The sequence below is a fragment of the Thermobia domestica genome, chromosome 5 (genome assembly GCF_964235325.1).
Source record: "Thermobia domestica chromosome 5, izTheDome1.hap1.1, whole genome shotgun sequence".
Lineage (NCBI taxonomy): Eukaryota > Metazoa > Arthropoda > Insecta > Zygentoma > Lepismatidae > Thermobia > Thermobia domestica.
Genome location: NC_137458.1, coordinates 215,549,077 through 215,569,224, shown reverse-complemented (window position 1 = coordinate 215,569,224; position 20,148 = coordinate 215,549,077). Strand labels below are relative to the sequence as shown.

Sequence of the window (20,148 nt, the reverse complement as noted above, 5' to 3'; positions counted from 1 at the left end):
AAGAGCTTCGATACTCTGTTTATTAGTATGAACAGTCGAGCTGCTCAAAACAGCCATTAACCGCAGAATCCCCCTTTTCATTGTTGGCAAATCTTTCACCATTGAGCTGTGTTTTCAAATTTAGAGCGAGAAAATAATCTCTGAGGGGCTAAATGTGGTGAGTAGGATGCGTGAGAAAGCAATTCGGACTTTAACTCATTGATTTTAGCCATCGCGATAACGGATGTGAACTGGTGCATTCTCTTCATGAAACAACACTTTCTTTTTCTCCAAATGCGGCCGCTTTTTCTTGTTTTCATCATTCAAACGCTGCAATAAGTTTGCATAGTACTCGCCGTTGATTGTTTTTTTCTTTTTTGAAGATAATCAATGAAAATTATCTCATGCGCATCTTAAAAAAACACAGACCTCATGACCTTGCCAACAGATGGAACTGGCTTCACCTTCTTTGTAGCCGATTCTCCCCTTTCAGTCCATTGCCTTAATTGTTCTTCGTCTCAGGTGTGAAATGATGGACCCATGTTTCATCCATGATTATGAATCTATGCAAAAACTCGGCTTTATTGGTGTGAAATATCACCAAATACTCGATTGGAACATTCTCTACACGCTGTTTTTGTTCCAATGTGAGCAAACGCGGCACTGATCGAGTACACAGTTTTCTCATGCCCAAATTTTCAGTCAATATACGATGTACAACACTTTTTGAAATACCTTCCATGTCTGCTAGCTCGCGCACTTTTAGTCGGCAGTCATACAATACCAGTGTTTGTAGACTTTCTTCACCATATTTGGTGTGGTCAATTCATTTGGACGACCACTGCAATGTTCGTCTTTGCAGCTCGTACAGCCTCGTTTAAACTGTGCCACTCAATATTTTACTGTTGTAAATGAAGGAGCAGACTTCCCTAGAATAGAATCTAGCTCGGTTTTGATATTAGTGGACTGAGACCTTTCAAATGAAAGTATTGTACCACATAACGAAGACCCGAGTTTTTCATGTTTACAAATTCACTGAGGGTGTTCACTATTGATGGCTGATAAACAACATATAGTCTTCAAACTTAGCTTTATAAGATTGGTATTTTCGACCACAGTAATGTGTTTTTCAAACAACAGCCGTCATCTATACGTCAGGTCGGGTACTTCTGGACTAGCCACGTAATTCTAAATATTTAATTATATAGTAAAACTATACACTGCAGAGAAAATTATGTGAAATATTGTATTTTCATTAGGTTTACTTATTTATACAAAATTTAAGACCTCCACTTAGTATAGAAGTGTGTGGAAGTTAGATTGGAAGATTTAATTCAAATAAACAAATAGATAAGTAGCATAATTAGAGCATTATTATGGAATTATATTTCTGGGCTTTCGGCATATATGGTCATTCCAGCCCGTCAGGTACGAGGGATGAAGTCCCTTGGCAATAACACTATCTGGGGAAGTAGGAAAGGAAGCAAGCAGCTCGAAACCTTTATGTTAGGTACCATCTGACTTTGCCTGGTATGAATTAGGAAAATCCAGGAAAACCTCACTCAGGATGGCTAACATAAAACATTAAAAAAAAAAATCAGTGAACCAACTTGACACTAAAGTGATGTGTATATGTGTTATTAACTGCACAAGGAAAACCGTGACACAGGAGAGGAACACACACACAAGTGAAAATCACTTAGGTGAGAACCAAGAATAGGTAAGAGACTCAGCAGTAAGGAGACACCAATATTATCTGATTGGAGATCAGAACATAACAGGAAAATTTTTAATGTTATTTTAATAAACTCTTTAAAATCAATAAGACGAAAATAGAAAATGTAGGATTTGGAGAAATATTAAACAATTGTTAAATGATAATTTAGGTAGTAGCTAGATAGTAATGAAATTTTGTTTTAAAAAATATGATAATAAAATTAGGTAGGAATTAGATAAAATCAAATTTTTGTTAATTGATATGTATGATTGGTTAGGTAGGATTAGATAGCTCAAGTCCTTTTTGTTTTTGAAATTTTGTTTTATTTTTGTTTGTTCATTGCTGTTGGATGCTGAGTGTTGTGGTCTCGTTCTTCCCACCCTTTTCCTTGTTCCCTTTCTTCCTAACAATTAAGGGGCAAGTAAGGGATGCTGGAAAAGGCTAAAGAAAAGTAAAATGTGGTGATGATAGCCTGTTTCGGTTAAAGTCTTCAGATACAGAAACTGAAGAGGCTGATCTGGACATTAAAGAAAAACCTCAGGATGACTCGTTATTTTGAAACTTTTACACCTCTCCGATCGAGTGTCTCCACCAGGAAATTAAAGCATTGTTGACAAATGTCCTTGTACGTAAACTTCCTGGACCATTAGACTCCCGACTTCCTTGGACAGCTCGGAATATATCAACAATAAAACCATATTTTACTGAGAAACATTTTATGCAGAGAAATTTTAGTAATTTTGGAAATAATTTAAATCTAAAGAAGTGGAGCGGAAGTGATCAGTACCTTTTATGTAATCGAAGCTGTCAAAATATCAAATTTCAGTACCATAATATACGTACCAAGTTTCTCTGACGCGTATTACATGATGCTATTATTTCCTTTTCTTCAGGAGAGAAACATATCTGTGAAGCGAGTGAATTCGAAATGTATACTAATACAGTTTTTATTGTTCGTCGTTTTTATCCAAGCTTCGAATTCACACGACGATATATCAAAGCATACACAGACGAAAATTGACGCCACTCGAAAAGACACTGCTGCAGATCAACAGTAATATCTCTCTAAAATGCTGATATATTATTATCAAAATACAATAATGTTGCTGTATAGTACTGCAACGATGAACACAATGTGACGAATTGTGCTTATTGACGAGTTTGACATTTCTTTCTTTCTTTCCGTCTAGTAATTACATCCAGAACAATTTAATTGAAGAGGATCCCTAGAACACAAGTTGTTCCAGATTATAAATACGTGTAGTTATGTGTTTATCGTGGTAGGGTTTCAAGTCTGCACCTTACCTCCAATTTGGCTAGAGTATCGCACTTCTATATGTGTATGTCTTACATTTATTGGATCTTGCTGGGAATACAATCATTTGTGTAGAACAGGGTTTCTCAAACTTTTCCATTCATCAAATCCTTTCACGAACAAAATAAAATGTTGGAATCCACGAAAATAGTATTAAATTATTTGACAATCGAGAAAAATCCAAAAAAGTTGAAATTTACCACTCGAGAAAGGGGCAAAAGCACTCCCAGAAGATTTTTAGTTTTTTTTCGAATTTCGAAACTTTTTTTATTACGGTTCGAAAAAAGTGTCGGAAAGGAGCTTTTGTGATTTTCGATTTTTTCAAAAATCCAAATACTTCTTTAATTATTCCGGTTTAAACTTACAAAAACAAACTCCAAAGGGCCTAAAATTCAAACCAACTTTTAGATGAGATAGAGACTTGTGAATTTTTTATTTGCTTCCTCGAGATCGATTTATATGGAACCCCTATGAACTCTTTGCGAAACGCTGGCGTAGAACGCCCCATAGCGCCATGCAGAATTACGACTGTAATATTAATAATAATCATAAAGAAAGAAAATACTGATGATCCGATTATTCACAATCAATTGCAGAATTGTTTACTTAATAATGTATATTGAATGACACCACTGATTACAGATACTTGTAAATTCTCGTTAATGGGCAAAACCATACAAATGAACCTGAGTAAATAAAATTCACACCCATAGTGTTATCTATTATCCTACCTTGGATAATTATTTCCAGGCGTTGGGCAAAATAGCTGATGAAATCTTTTAATGCAAGGAACTCCCCGAATTATTTCGCCACGAATCTCCAGTCCTAAAGCCAAAGATAATGCTGTCCACAGGATCTGAAATCAAATGAAGCGAAAACTTAAATTAAAAGAGAGAATTATACGAATCTAAATAAGTATTTTATATCTCTACTAAAAATGTAAACAAAATGTCTAACTTTTCACCAGATTTATCAATAATACGGTTCTTATTTAACCATAATCTTTTGCGCACGTAAAGAGTTCCTATAATATATATATATATATAATATTTTAGCTTCATAAAATATCACAAATATTGACATATTGCTGAAATTAGTATCACAAAGTATATTAAACACACAGAAAACTATAAACTTCGTAGCATAACAAACTATTTGAAGTACAGGTGTCTACAAGGCACCTTTCTTTCTTTCTTTACTTGGATTATCATAATTACTATATGAAATCTCATCGAGTATTTCATAATTGACTTAACACTTACATGTTAGTTTGAAAAACGTCTTTCTCGGAAATCAAACTCAGAATTATGTAGATTCAGAGGATAAGTATTGAAAAGCAAATAGCCAAAATAGTTTTTAAAATAGTACATACAGTGGAGTCACGATTATCCGAGTTTCGATTAACCGAAATTCAGTGTTATCCTAGCTTAATCCAAACAAACAAAAATTAAAAAAAAAAGCTAATCCGGTTACAACGATAAGCAGTCTACAGGCTTTTGTTTCAGCAACAAAGCAAACATGAAGCTGGTGTAAAGATAACGACTCCGCCCGACATTACAACAATTAAGCTGGCGAGCTTGAGTTGTTGCAAGTCTTGAGTTTCGGCTTGAGAAGGCACTGTTCTACGTTGAATAGCAAGACGACACCTCACCAGCTGACATTATCATGTTGCTACGTCTGCGCAATATAGCGGCCAAGACAGTTAATGAAGCAGAAAACTATTTAAGACTTTTTTTTAAATAAGGATCTATGTGTGTCCTAAACAGTATTTTATTTGTGTTGTGTTTAACTTATGTCCGTACCAATATCAAACTGCATTTTACTTACTGTATTATGGCTAGTTCCTTATGTATGCGTGTATAATTATATGTACTGTACTGTATGTTCAATAAAATAATAAATACAATAATAATGAATAATCTAATAAAGAGAAATAATCAATAAACAACAATAATAAAATTTTCTATATATCCATCCGTATCAACCGAGTTTTTTTCTTATCCAAGTTAGATCCGGTGCACATTAGCTCGGATAATTGAGACTCTACTGTATCTCTTAATTAATAGCTAATGAATTAATACAGTTAAGAAAAATAACTCATTGGACTTGTGTTGGTACCATTACAGCAACACAAATCAATTTTTAAGTATTTTTTCAGCTTTAATCAGCAGATGTTATATAAATTTTAAACGTACTTCTGTCAAATTGAACTTAATAATTCAATTTCTTGCAAAAGGAAAAAGAAAACGATATTTCTGGTGTATCACTTTTGATCGAGGTCGCTACACACGTTTTAAACAAAAACGTATAGGTCATCGATATGTAAAGAGGTCACGATCAAAATCTAGCCTTTCTGATCAAGTTAAAAACGCTTTTTCTTCAGAAGTTTCACATCCATTGTTTCACCATATCAAGATTTTCTTCAAGCACAAAACTTGAAATATCTGAATATTTATATTCATAAAAGAAAGTAAATTTATCACGGTTTTTAAAAGCATAAGCAAGACACTTTACATAAATAAATGTTAATATGATAACAAGACATAGTTACCATGATCTTATATTTCAAATTCAAGACTTTTATCGAGTTCAAGCTGTAACGTAACTAACAGTACACTTAATATAGAATGATAAATAATAGATATAGAAAAATGTAAATACATCTTCGCGTATGTTTTGTATCTAATGCTTAAAAGGAAAACAAACTATTGTTGTTTATATTTCTTCTTAAGACAAATCAATAACATTCTTATCCGTAGAACAATACCCAACATAGGCAGCAGTAGGACCCTACAAATATATCAATACTAAAAGGGTCCGTTTTAGCACGAGAAATCTCTAAAACTAAGGAATTTGGATGGATATGTATAAACAGTTAAACATATGTTTAATTATTTTCAATAAAAAGTTCAAATATTAAAATTCATTGTCTGGAACCCTTATGGATTCCAAAATATAGATGTGTTACTAACATATAAATAATTATAATCTCCATTAACTCTTCTTTCATATCAAATTTTCAAAAATCCCTTCTTAGGAGCACCTTACGTCATAAATCCTATCTATTGTCTAAATTTCAAGTTTCTGGCTTAAGCAGTTTGGTCTAGGCGTTGATCAGCCAATAAGTGAGGGCTACTTTTATCTATAGAGATTTTCATTATGTTGTCTATTTAGATGCCCTTAAAAGAAAGAAAGAAAGAGATAAAGTCAATGAGTAATTTTTTTACGAGCAATGTGTTGCTAATAAAATTTCGTAATTGCATTAGGATTTCTAATGTCTTATTAATGGAACGCCATGTTCATTAGAGTCAAATCAAGAACTGTGTTGTTAAACGGATTGTTTTCGACAGGCGCTCAAGTAATACATGTACGAATAGAAATAATTGTTTGAACACAATTCGTTGTTCGAATAATAAGTATTTAAACATTATTTGGATAATGAACAAGTGAGAGTTTTGTTTCACATTATAGAACTAATCTAAACATCCAAGCTATAGAAACTCAATACTGAAACTGGTCGTAGGAGATCTACATCTTGCAGTTGTAATAAAAGTATAAGGTTAGAGATGGGATTTATTTTTGAGACCCTAAAGCCATTTCGAAAAGACATTGCTTGCTATCTCTTATCGCTTTTTGCTATATGAAGATTGTTTAAACTGGAAGTGATAATATATCTCGAATGCACTAAGGAGTAAGTCAGAGATGGAACACATTCTTGAGTTCTGAGTTACATTAGAATAATAATAATAATAATAATAATAATAATAATAATAATAATAATAATAATAATAATAATAATAATAATAATAATAATAATAATAATAATAATAATAAATAAAACTTTTTCTCGCTATCTATTACCCTTTCTACTGTATGTCAATCAACTTTAAAACCGTGGATGGTTTATTTCTACCCCTTCCGGTTTGAATAGAGACTTAAGAGAGGTGACAGGACATATTTTTCGGACTCCCTATTTCTTACTTTTTATAATCTTTTGGTCGTTGGAAATTAATGTTGAAACCGGGAGTAGTAATAAATTTTTTATCGCTTCCACTTTTAGTAAAGAGACTTAAATGAAGACGAAAAATATTCCTTAGATACATAATCGATTACAGGAAATTGCTTGCCGATATATGTGATCGTTTTTGCTCTGTGGGGATGAACTTTGAAATCGAAAATGTTTAATTTCTGCCACTTCCAGTTTGAATAGAAGGTTAACAGAAGGTGGAAAATGTTGTTGGAACAAGAAATCGACTTCAGAGAACTACTTGTCTGAATCTTAACAGTTTAGCTCTCTGGAGACCTATGCTGAAACCCTAGTAGTAAATTTCTATCACTTCTGGTTTCAGTAGAAAGAATAGATTAAAAATTATATCTCTTTCGGACGCTGAATAAATCCCAGAAAGAAAATGTGTTACAGTTTCCGTTCTATAGTGATTAATATTAAGATCGGAAATTCAGGTTTGAATAGAGGATTAACCTACAATATGTGACCTATTCTTGAAACACACAATCGATTTCAAAGAAACGCTTCTCAGTATCTCTTACAGTCTATGCTCTGATACCCGTTTGACAGAGAGACAGATGGACATAGCCGTTCTGCAAAAATGTTGATATTTATGGATAGCATAGTTTGAAAGTCTAATAATTATTCGGGTAACGAATAATTACTCGTCTATTAAAAGCGAATATTCTTATAGCAGAAAAAATATATTCAAATAATTTTAACAGTAGTGATAGCTACCCTGTATTCCGCTGAACAAAGATTATCAATGTTCACTTTATATTTCACATAACGTTGTACACTTAACCAAAACTTCTAATCCCTAAATACCATTTCAAAATTAAACTAGAAATATATATTGGTGGAACCTTAATTATTCGCTCGTTAAATCTGCATGTACAGTACCATTCAAATTTGAATTGAAGGATCTTTGAAAAAAAAGGCATTAAAAGGTGTGATATTTTGACACATTGGGTAGTTCGAAGTACGTATATCTACAAGTTTTGCGCAATACGTGAAATCAAACACTCTTGCGTCTTTAATCTGAGTCCTTTGTACGCTCTTATTCAAAATCATGGGACTGCCTGTCACATGGAAATAAGCCCACTACTCGAACTAAAGGAAACAATAAAACAAATATTTAGTTATTGATTTTTTTAAAAAAGTGTAATCAAAGAAACCATCTTACTTGAACATGCAATTCTCCAATTTCCATATTGACTAATACGATTAGGTGCACATGAAAAAAAAAAAAAAATCCAAATTTCTAAAATATCGAAGTTGAAGACTAATAAGCTTCCTTTAAAAAAATGGTGTGAAAAATCGTTGACGTATGCTTACATCATTCGTAGGACTGGAAGTTCCGGATGACGTATGTAATGTATTCGTCATTCTTGCTTATGTCGCGACACGAAGGATAAAAAAAAAGTATACAAGGAATTGTACATACCGCATTCTTGTTGTAGACCTTGCAATTGTAGGTGTACCACAAAATGCTATATTGTCCTCAATGTTGTGAAAACCTTACTCTTCAATTGCGACATTGAGAAGAACTAAATATATTCAACACCAGCCATTTAGAGTAAGGGGAAAATTAAAGCACTTATTTTTGTGCTTAATGCGCGACTCCTAAATATATACAGTGAACTAATTACCCACGAAGGCATAAAGTAGACTGAAATGGTTGATGTAATATTGTCCATCCTTATGGAACAATTTAAAAAAATAGAATCAGAATATTAACTTCATATATCCAAAATAAGTATGTGTTACATCGAGCACTCAACGAGAAATTAACATATAAATACTGAAGTTCCCTGGTCAAATATGAAGTTCATAGATTTTTTTCCTTTAATCCAATTCATCATCCGATCGATTACTTAATTAATAATTATCATTTTTATATACTTTCCACGATTTCTTTAAGATGTGCAGTAAAATGAGACCTTACATACTAAGCACATGTGCTAAATTGTCCTTTTCATTCTGTTCGATTTGCTTGGAAACTGTTCTAATAACTAGGGGGCATCAAAGTAACTGTATTCAGAGTCTCAAAACCACGGTGCATCTCATAGGAAATTATTCGACGATGCTACCCTATCAGCTTCTAAATTTTTTCCCCTACTGAACTTATAGCCTATACTATCTGTTAGGATATATCCTAACGTTCCAACTTAAACACCGTGTGCGTGGGTTTTCACGAGGTTCTTCCGTTTCCTCTCACTTTCTTCATTCCAACATTTCATTCATTTCTCATCATCACGGCCTCCTTTAGCCTAGCTGGCATAACCGTGGGATATAAAACTTAAAGATTACATTTAAAGGTAAAGTACCAATTTGTTCTGGTAACTCACCTTCGTTTATAAACTTATGTCTTTTGTCCGTATTTGGAAATTTGATTTAAAAAAAAGAAAAATGAACAAATTAAGTACAATTGTAAACAAAATTTTATAGAAAAGAGGGCGGACTTTTGTTTCTAAGCAATTAGGTTCGGCAATAACATTTAATCCAATTTTGTTTTACCATTTGAAGAATATTTAAATTGGATAAAATTTTAAAGATTTTATTTGGACTGTTGTATTATTAATAGGTCAGCGTTATAATTTTCTTTCTTTTTATTCTGATATTTTAATGAATAAGTGGCTAATCTGATAATCGTAGAAAAGATACTTATTTATTGGTAGGAGTTTCAAATATGGATGGAAGGAGGTGAGGTAATGTTGTCGGGTAGTTTCATATGAAGGGCGACGTAATTTACAGAATCGAATCCTTTCCTGTAATCAGTTGTTTAGATGTCACTTACTGAAATGTTTCCAAAGGCAAATCGATCAAAATGAAGAAGGGCATTTGGTAATGTAGCGTATATACTACTTAAGACGTAAAGTAAAATTACTGTATATCCGAAGTTTGGATAAGGAATTTCCAAAGGAAATTTTAGAGTATATTAACTCTTTCGTAATTGAAAAATATGTCTGAAAGGAACTGGAGGAAAGTTGATGAAATTGTCGGCTTTCCAAACGATAAATCAAAATGGAAAATTAAATTTACATCATCATTGTATTGTCTCATTTGGTTATTTTCTTTCTTTCTTTCGGTCTTTATGAATATCCACCTAATTAGATCCTGGCCTTCAGTCTCTTCTTTTCGAACACTCCTTTTCCTGTCTTTTCATCTGAATGCATTTTCTGGCCTTGCCTTCGGATGTAGGCGATGGTGCTGTGCTTCAAGGGTTAGCCCTTCCTTCGGTCTTGCTCAGCTTTATTAAACACTTCAAAAATAAATCTTTTGATTAAGTGAATGACCATTAAAGTGTTCGGAAATTTCCAACCAAACAAGACTAGTTATGTATGGCATGAGACCGGTTCAATCTTATGAATTTATTCCCAGCAACCCTGTCCGTGGTTCCTCTTTAATCTCACAATAACATTGACTAGACAAACACTGCTGAAAGGAAATTACACAAAATCAGACATGAAATCAAAAAAATTACTTGCATGTTTACAAGATGAATCGAAGGAATTTTGTTCGTAAAATGCATATTATCAACAAATGCGCATCCAACAAGTCTGAGAGATAAGTTTGAAAATAGAAATTATATATCAATAATTCCAGTGTGCGAATTAGATAATCTATATTGGGGGGGATAAAATTAGGCCAAAGGACATAGTCTGAAGGTTCAAATTTCAAAATGAGACAATAAATGCCTTACCCCCCATATATATATATATATATATATATATATATATATATATATATATATATATATATATATATATATATATATATATATATATATATACGTGTGTGTGTGTGTGTGTGATATCTGTAATAAATGAGAGATTTATTAATTTAATAAATCTACCGACAATAACTATGCACATATATATTGTCTGACATATACACACCCCACTAAACCTTTCTGAACGTGTTTTAATGTTGTACTCACTCTTGTCCCCGTAGCTCTCTAAGGTTTAATAAGTTAATAATTTGACTCGAGCGATAGCCATGATCACAATCATATGTTAATTTTTCCACTCATATTGAAAGCTTCCACTTCGCATAAATACATACAGGTTGCGAAAAGAAACCTACTTCAGTCTTGTGAAAACCACTAAAATTATCAGTTAAACCGGACTTTTTTTTCCTTTCTTTTTCTTTTTTTTTTTTTTTTTAAGAAAATCTAGATATTAGCCTATCAAATAAGAAATAGATTGTTGCTGGTCCCGATTTCTCACATCACGGTCAAATCGAAGGCCAAATATTTAAAATCTCTCAATTCAAATTTCGAGCTTGTGCTTCTACTTCCCGCTAAAGCTGTGCTCATCACGACTTTTTTTCTCCAAATATCGATTCCGTGATGGGCACGGAAAGTCAACACTTAAAATTTACTTTACTGTTAGGTTGAAGATGAGTTGATTCACTATGGGCTACGTTATTCAAATAAAGTAAAACATTACACTGAAGTTTTTCAGACAACATTAATTGCGTGGACAGCAAACTGTACAGCGAAAAGATGGAAAAATGAAGGGTTAACTTTAAAAAAACCCGCTCCAGTTGAAATGCTTATACAGACACGGACAATGACACGGAGAACCAGTCGTATTAACAAATGCTGAAACAAATCTTCAATTATTCGCTTATTCACCTAAAAATCACCTTCATTAACATGTCTGCTCACTAGGAGCGTATCCCCCAGCGTGTACGTTAACATATCTCAGATTTTGAGTACAGTTTCAAAAGTTCATTTCCGTAAACTGTAAAAGCAGTGATTACTGTGCTAATTATTACAAATTAAATGCAACTTTTGAGTTGCATACACACAACCTACTAGGGAATGAAGACCATGTGCTAACAAAGAGTACACTGGAAAATGAAATAACATGTTATAACAAAAATTAAAATAAGATGATAATCGATACAAATATAGAGGATGAATGTGACATATCCCAACTTCGGCAAGTATGGTAGAAGAAGCTATTTGTTTACTTCTTCTTGGCCAACCGCTAAGAACATTTATAAATCTATATGTGGCTTTGTTATGCGCAATTAGTACATTCAAATTCACAAACGATGACAAATTGAAGGGTACGAAGGTACAGTTGCAAGTAACAACCGTTGTCATAATAATATAGTTCTACTAAACAACGTTGAAAATAGTGGGTAATTAGGTGGTAAGTAGAAATGTCCAAAACTGAACAGTTTACATCGATCATTTCGAAATACAGCTAGAAGATTAAATTTACAAGAAATAACAAAAATCAGTGAAATTTGGAGTTACACTGAGCATAGTTTGAGGGGGAAAGCGAGCATCCCCGGTGGGGATACTTCAGCTGACTTCTTTGGGGGGGAACAAAATGTGATTGAGGGGGGAAATCCCCCTCATCCCCCCCGGTAATTCGCACCCTGAATAATTCCATTAAAAAATATGATGATTTCTCCCTCTCCCCCCCAAAAAAATGCTACTTTATCTTCCCCACTTTGTTCTTAAGCGAAGAATTCATCGCAAATTGGTAATGGATCAATGTATGCTTTTCTTAGGAGTGTTCCATTGAATTCAATATAATACTTGTTCCCTATTCTCACATTTCTAACAATTGTTAGTAGAAATATTCAGTTATATTTTACATGAAGACGAGTAAATCTGATATGTTTTAAATGTACCTATGTTACAAATAATGTAAATTTGATTTACATGAAAACATTTCTATTAAAATAACTATTAGACCCCGCTTTCGGAATTGTGCAATACTGACTTTTAAGATTTGGGATTCAAACCTGTTCGGGATCTGTTTCCTTGGCTACGCCAATAGGAAGAACGATTGTAAAAAGTACAGGCTTTTCAATAAACCTGGTTATATGCATCTCTTTAAAAAGCTCTGTATTCTTCAACAAACTAAACTGTTCCTTGGAGAACTGAGATATTTTTTTGGCGTAAATGGTTGCTGAATGAAATTTCTAGTTTGAAGTCCCACGATTATGCATCGTACTAAGGAAGATGGGGAAGATTACAACGAACGAAACGGTGGAATGAAGAAAGTGGAAGGAAACGGAAAAACTCCAAGAAAATTTCATATTTTTTTTTTTTGTTTACCACAAAGACCACCCGGTACTAGCTGCGATCGAACCAGGGGCTTCATGCACCAGAAGTGAGCTACATTGGTCCCACGTTAGAAGTTTCTGTTTCGACCGCAGATAGTGGGTTTGGTGCACATCACCAGGTTCCTGAGATTTTCTCGAGGTTTTCACACATTTTTATTATACTAATCTTTCACAATCGTTCAGTTTTATTAATTATCATGAAGAGTGTTACTGTGATAAGTTAAATGAAAAATTTCATTTCATTTATTCAAAGTATCTACATTTCCAGGCACGTAGCCAGGATTTCTTGAAGAGGGGGGGGGGGGTCCGTGACACGAAATACTGTGGTCATCACACGAGGGGCTCGATCATTCTAAACTATTTTACTGGAACATATATTGGTTCTTTTAGCCAGGATTTTGTAACGGGGAGGAGGGAGAGACATGAAATTCTGAAGGCCCAGGATCTCGATCAATCTAAACTACTTTACTATCAACATATATTGGTTTGTTAGGACAATAAAATGAGGATATGTTGGTAAGTATTTTAATAAACTATGAAGAAATCTCAAATAAAAGAATAATAAAAAAGTATCGAAAAAGATTTTATAATATTTACGTTCTCCCTCTGTTCATTCAAATATAACAATTTTCCTTTCATTATGACCTCAACTATTATAAAAAGTACATATTCACTATTATAAAAAGTACATACTCAATAATATCTTGTAGAATATTTTACAATATCGGCGTCCCTTTCTCTGTTGAATCAAATGTTAAAAGAACTTTCTTTCCACTTTTTTTTTGTTTTTATTATTCCGTCAATTACTGTCTGTTCCAAATGACAGGTTAAAGGAGCAGTGCAAAATTGTTTTTGAAATAACATGTTTGATACTGCAAGGATGCGATGACGAAAAATATGATAAAAAATGTCCGCACTATGCTTTCGAAAGCTTGAAATCTCCCTGACTAGCAGTAGAAATTCTGAGAATTCCGTAACTTTTGTAGAAATTTCAAATTCCCTCACTCTTCCAGGATATCTCGCTCACCTCACCACCATGTATTTCAAGTAATATAAATCTTCTCATACGAAAGAGTAACCAAAGCTTCCTTTGTTTTTTTTTTTTTTTTTTTAATTTTTAACACTATCTTTCTTTTTTCATTTCATTTTGTTTCATCCTTCCTCAATTTTTTCATTTTTGGTCCGAAGGGGGGTCTGGACGTGCATTTCCTATGCATTTTATATGTTTGTCAGAATGGTTATTTGAAAAGCGACAACTGGTCAGTTTTTAAAACAAAACTATATACCGGCTTATTAATAATTTTGTTTTTAAAAATGTATGCAAATTTATTAATTAATTAAACTGTAATCAAATAAATTATGAATAAATACTCAAGAAATGTCTCACACTGACACATCTTATTAAAAGATACAAAGATATTCAAAATTTATGTAAACAACACTTTAGATTGTAATTGATAGTGTCTATAATTTCCAAAGTAAATGTTCTCCAAGAATAATTAAATAAATATTACAACTAATACATAATAACGCATGTTCTTTCTAGATGTACCGAAACATACATATTGTCATATTTTATTATTATGAAATTTAATTTCCAGTTAACCTTCTGCAGTGATTCTATTGAAAGCTCTATAAGGTTTATATTTTATTTTGAGTTTAGTTTTTTTTTTTTTTTTTTTTTTTTTTTTTTTTTTTAATGCATGGCATCATTGACCAACCAATATTTTCGACCGTTTTCGGACGTGATGTCATAGAAGTTAATGCTCAGAAATATAGGATTGGTTGAATTGAAATGACGTGATCCACAATTGCACTTAGGTCATGCTTTCTTGGATATTTCGTTAATAATACTTCTTCCAGGAAGTCATAAAAGGGCCTTTCATACAAGAACATTTCAGAATTTCAGGGTGAAAGAGGATCAAGAACAAGGGAAGAAGAGGATAGGGTATATAATGGAAATAAACTGTACCAACAGCAAATAAGCTGTTTTTGTTCGTTAATTTCATGACATTAAATTGAGCTTTCATTCAGCTTACTTAATCTCCAAACTCAGTGAAGAATCTTCAAAGGTAGAGCGTTCACCTCCAGTGCTTGGGGTCCCTGGTTCGATCCCAGCTCACGTCGTGTGGACTTTGTGGTGGACAAACACCATGCTCGCGGGTTTTCTCTGGATTCTCCTATTTCATCCCACTTTCTTCATTCCACCATTTCATTCATTTCTCATAATCACCGTCTCCTTTAGCCTCACCGGCATAACAGTGGGACGTAAAACTCAAAGATTTCATTTTTTCAGTGAGAAAACTGCACTTTATAAAGCAAGTTTCTTACATTGGGAGAAGGTCTCTACGTTAAAAGTTCATACGATTTCAATATATAGTTTGTTTAAAATTGATTCACTTGTACAACATTCGTACAGTGATTTGAACGATTGGTAATAAAATTAAATCTTCATCTTCAGCCTTTCAACCATTTATTCATTAGGCACACTGTTAAAAATAATTTCTAAAATTTGAGAAACAATTTCTTATCTGTGCATCGAGACACTATTTTCTTAGAAATAAGATTTGGCAATTCTTATTCATAACGAAAGTAACAGTATATTTTCTCGTTTTCCTTTGTACAACCTCATCTACTTTTCTTCATTTCTCATTAATGAGAGTTTCAAACTCTTATTTCTAAGAAAAGATATTCTCGGTGAACAGACAAGAAACATTTTCTCAGATTTAATGAAGTATTTTTAACAGTACACTACTGTACTGACTAGTTCGTGAGACACTTTTGTTGAACACCGAGGTCATGAAGGGCAGGACCGATTATTAACTTGGGCTTCGAAACACCGGGTTTGGAATTTGGAACAGTTGGCACATGTACAGACTATCATACAGGTTTTTCCCTGTATAGGCCGTTCCCCAGCACATTATCTCGCCTCCAAGAAAACTGGACATAGGACTATGCTACAAGAGGCTGAGTAGTTTGTGGTTTGCGGATTGTTAATATTTTGTTTGTTTTATCTTAATTTATCCTTAACATTTTTAGCTCAGAAATCATATGAGATGACTACGTATATAGTAGGTTGGCTGGAATTGAAAACATGTAGTTCAAATTCCATGTGAAGCCCCACGTCCTACATTGTTGGATACCGAAAAGGAGATATTAAAATACAACTAATCAAACATGTAGATCTTCGTCGTAGTGTTGAAAACAGTTTAACATACCTAGGTATAACTTTTGGTGGTGGGAATAATTAAGGTGGATCGAACCCTCCAGAGGCACATGTAATTCAAGACTCCCTGCTGAGCTGTTGATTACACATCATAACCCATGATAAAGAGTCAGTGGTTATTTATGCTTTAACGTTATTAAGAACCCCAGATTATGAAACACTGTATCTACTATTTATGTAGGTTCTGAACCACACCAGGACGTAAATTCGATGCATTATTATTAGACTTCCAAACTATGTTGTGCCTAAGTATCGCAAGTCTTGTAGAGTGGCTATGTCCGTATGTATTTCTGTTTGTCGACAGATATAGCGAGCACAAACGTAAGAGTCATGGAGAAGTGTTTTTCTGAACCTCTTCAGCGTCGCAAGAATACGTTCCATATAATAAATAGATTATCCTTTTATTCAAAGCAAAAGTGGATAAAATTACGATATCTGGTTTCAACGTCCATCTGCACAGAGCGACAAGAAGTTACGAGGAATTGATTCCGCGTCTGAAGAAAATGTACAATCTTTAGTCGGATCTCTTTACTAAAACCGGAAATAATAGAAACTTACTGCTATGTTTTTAATATAAATCTCCAGAAAGCGAAAACTGTAAGAGATTCGGACAAGCGGTTTTCCGAAATCAATTCGGTGTTCCAACAATAGGTTCCATCTTTTTCGTTATGTTAACCCTCTATTCATACCGGAGGTGGTAGAAGTTAAACATTTCCGATTTCAAAGTTGATCCCACAGAGCGAAAACGTAAGAGTTTTTGCAACAGTTTTTTGCAATCGATTATGTATCTAAGGAATATTTTCCATTTTCACTTTATTCTCTTTATTAAAAGTGGTATGTGGGAGTAATAAATATTTACTACTACTCTCGGTTTCAACATTAATTTTCATAGAGCAAAAGAGCATAAACCTTAAGAGATAGCGAGTCCCAAGAATATATCCTGTCACCTCTATTAAGTCTCTATTCAAACCGGAAGTGGTATAAAACTTTTTTCTGTTTTAATGATCGCCGTATAGTAGAAACGGCAATAGATAGCGAGAAGCAGTTTCTTTTATGCAATTCAAGACCGCAAGAATATGTTCCGTCTCTGACTTATTCTTCTAGTGCAAGTGGAAGTTGTAAAAATCTATTACCACTTCTGGTTTAAGTATAGCAAAAAAAAAAAAAAAAAAAAAAAAAGATAAGAGATAGCAGCCATTTGGTTTCTGATATGGGTTCAGTATTCCAAGGATAATTTTCATCTCTGACTTTATACCTTTATTACAACTAAAAGTTATAGATCTAGTAAGTCTCTTGTATTGAGATGACACAATTTGGAAGTCTATAATAATTTCATAATGTGAACGATTACAATTTAACGTTTCGTACCGGCCAATTAATTTTCTCTGTTCCTCTTCATACTCTCATTTCGAAACACTAGGCGCTTTTTTCTAACGTCTACTTTATTATTTCGTACGGTGCGAGAAGTACTGCACGAAGAAGAGTAGAATTCAAGTTGATAAGAGACTGAGAATGGTTGCGGAAAAATAAAATAAATTAAGTCTGAACCTAGCGAAATGACTGAGGACCGGACAGTTAGTATATTCAATAGACAGTAAGTTGACAATAATAGATGGAGTTAGAAGGTCCACTAAAATTAAAAAAAAAAAAAAGTCCGAAAAAGGATGTTAAGGTACGAAATGCTATAGGAATTTTTAATAGCATTAAAATTAGAAAAGTAGCTTAATGGGAATGATTTTGTGATTTTTGTTCAGGGATAGAGGTTTATCTACCATGGTGGCTGTGGTAGAGCGCTCTGCTCATTGGTGGAACGTGAAGTCTCTGGTTCGATTGTAACTCATGCCAATTATTTTTTGGTGGACAAACACCGTGTGCGTGATTTCCCATTTTCGTTTCACTTTCTTCATTTCATCATTTCGTCCATTATCATCTCCATATCCCCTAGCCACGGAAAACAATCGTGAGATACTAAACAAAAAATTACGAAAAAGAAAGAAAATAAAAATCTGTGTTGCAGATATTTTTGTTTAGAGTAACGGGATTTTCGGTCAGGACGCGAAAAGGCTTGGTATTAAAGAATAGTTATTATAATACAAGTAAAGTAGATAATTTACATAATGGTGTAATTGCAATAAAACATTTCAGTATCAAGACTGTCGAAAACAGATTGTACTATTTACAGTGATTCCGAACTACAAGTCGAGATATTATCCGACATGGACTCTCAGTGAGGATACAACACGAGATCATGAGCATTGGAATCACGCATGATAGATATTTGGCCACGAATGGCTACTTAAAAGTCTAGTAAAAGAAGAAATAATTGAAAGAATTTGGTATATTTTACGTTCTCTTCCCCGACATCTACTGTAATACCAAGAAGAGTGCTGACAATATGACAATTATATGTTGTTCCTAGATCTTGCTAATTCTGGATTCCATAATAATTTAATACAGGTGAGAAGCCCAAAGGTGAAGTGCGAAAGGAAGGCAAAGGACAAAATTCGCTAATGAAACATACTTCTTCCGCTTTTCCAGTCCAGCAGTTTTTCCATAAATGAAGGACAAGGTAGGACTGTAAGAATGGGAAAGGGAAATAGCTCACGCTACGACTAAAGCAGTGACCTTTCGTAAGCACTAGAAAAATGTGTGTATATAATATGCGTATAACGGTGAATAATTAGTTCGCACAAAGAACAAAAGAACTAAATTTACAGAAAATGTTTGTATGCAATATATTATTTCATAATCCTACAACTTCGTGAGAATAATTTACAATCACCCTTACGTAACTGGAGTTCCCCAGAAATAATTATTCTACACATTAATGATTTTCCTTTCTTCTGAAAAACAGAAATAAAGAGTTCTTAGGTAACCAGTAACGAAATTTATACAAAGCTAATGTTTCAATTCATTATTTACCCTTCTCTTCTCTCCATGATAATAATAATAATAATAATAATAATAATAATAATAATAATAATAATAATAATAATAATAATAATAATAATAATAATAATAATAATAATAATAATAATAACTTATAAGTCAGCGTGTCCCAAACATTTTTTCATATGAGGACTATTTTTACTGTATTAATCAAAATATTCTATGAACCATCGCACTCTTGTCCCCTTCAAAAGCAAATTCATTCAGCAGCATTTTCTAAAGCACTTTTTAAAAAATATTTTTGAGCATATGCCAATATACTTACAGTATATTTTTAAAACACATGTACCATTAATTAATATCCCCTTAATTCTATATTAGTATTATTAGGAAACACCCACACACTCATATTATATATATATAGGTATGTAACTTTTCTGTTAATAGATAAAAAACGCTGAAACATCGGCATGGGGATACTGTTTGGTATATTCTACAATATCACAAGGTTAACAGTACTGCCAACCCAACATAAAGTTCTGTTCTTTCAAATAGTACTACGTCAGGTTATAACACATTTCAAATTCACATGTTAAACGAAAACTTGCAATGTTACGTTTATTATTCAATGTTGCAAACAATGGATGCTACAGCATTACAAACATCCACATTTTGTAAGTGTCTACAGCAGTAATAACAAGCGAGACATACGGGGTAATGACACAATGTTCTTTACTGTATAATACTATGATTATGATATGACGGATTTTGAATAAATACTAACAAAGTTACAGAGGATTAAAAATTTGACTTTTTCGAAAGCCTTTAATCCAATTTCATAGATAGTTTTCAATAGATGTAAAGATCAGAAAGCCGTTTTCAGCAACTTGATATCTTAAACCGTTGTGGAGATATAGTGA

General features: G+C 33.2%; 1 protein-coding gene across 1 annotated transcript in view; it reads right to left on the bottom strand.

Annotated features, from left to right (window-relative positions):
• The window catches only part of LOC145686396 (protein spaetzle 3-like), a 240,945-nt gene that overhangs the window by 62,754 nt on the left and 158,043 nt on the right, over positions 1–20,148 (bottom strand). The window contains exon 2 of the mRNA XM_081759678.1: positions 3,743–3,867. Within this exon, the coding sequence (XP_081615804.1) occupies positions 3,743–3,867 (125 nt within the window). The remainder of the gene's footprint in view (positions 1–3,742; positions 3,868–20,148) is intronic.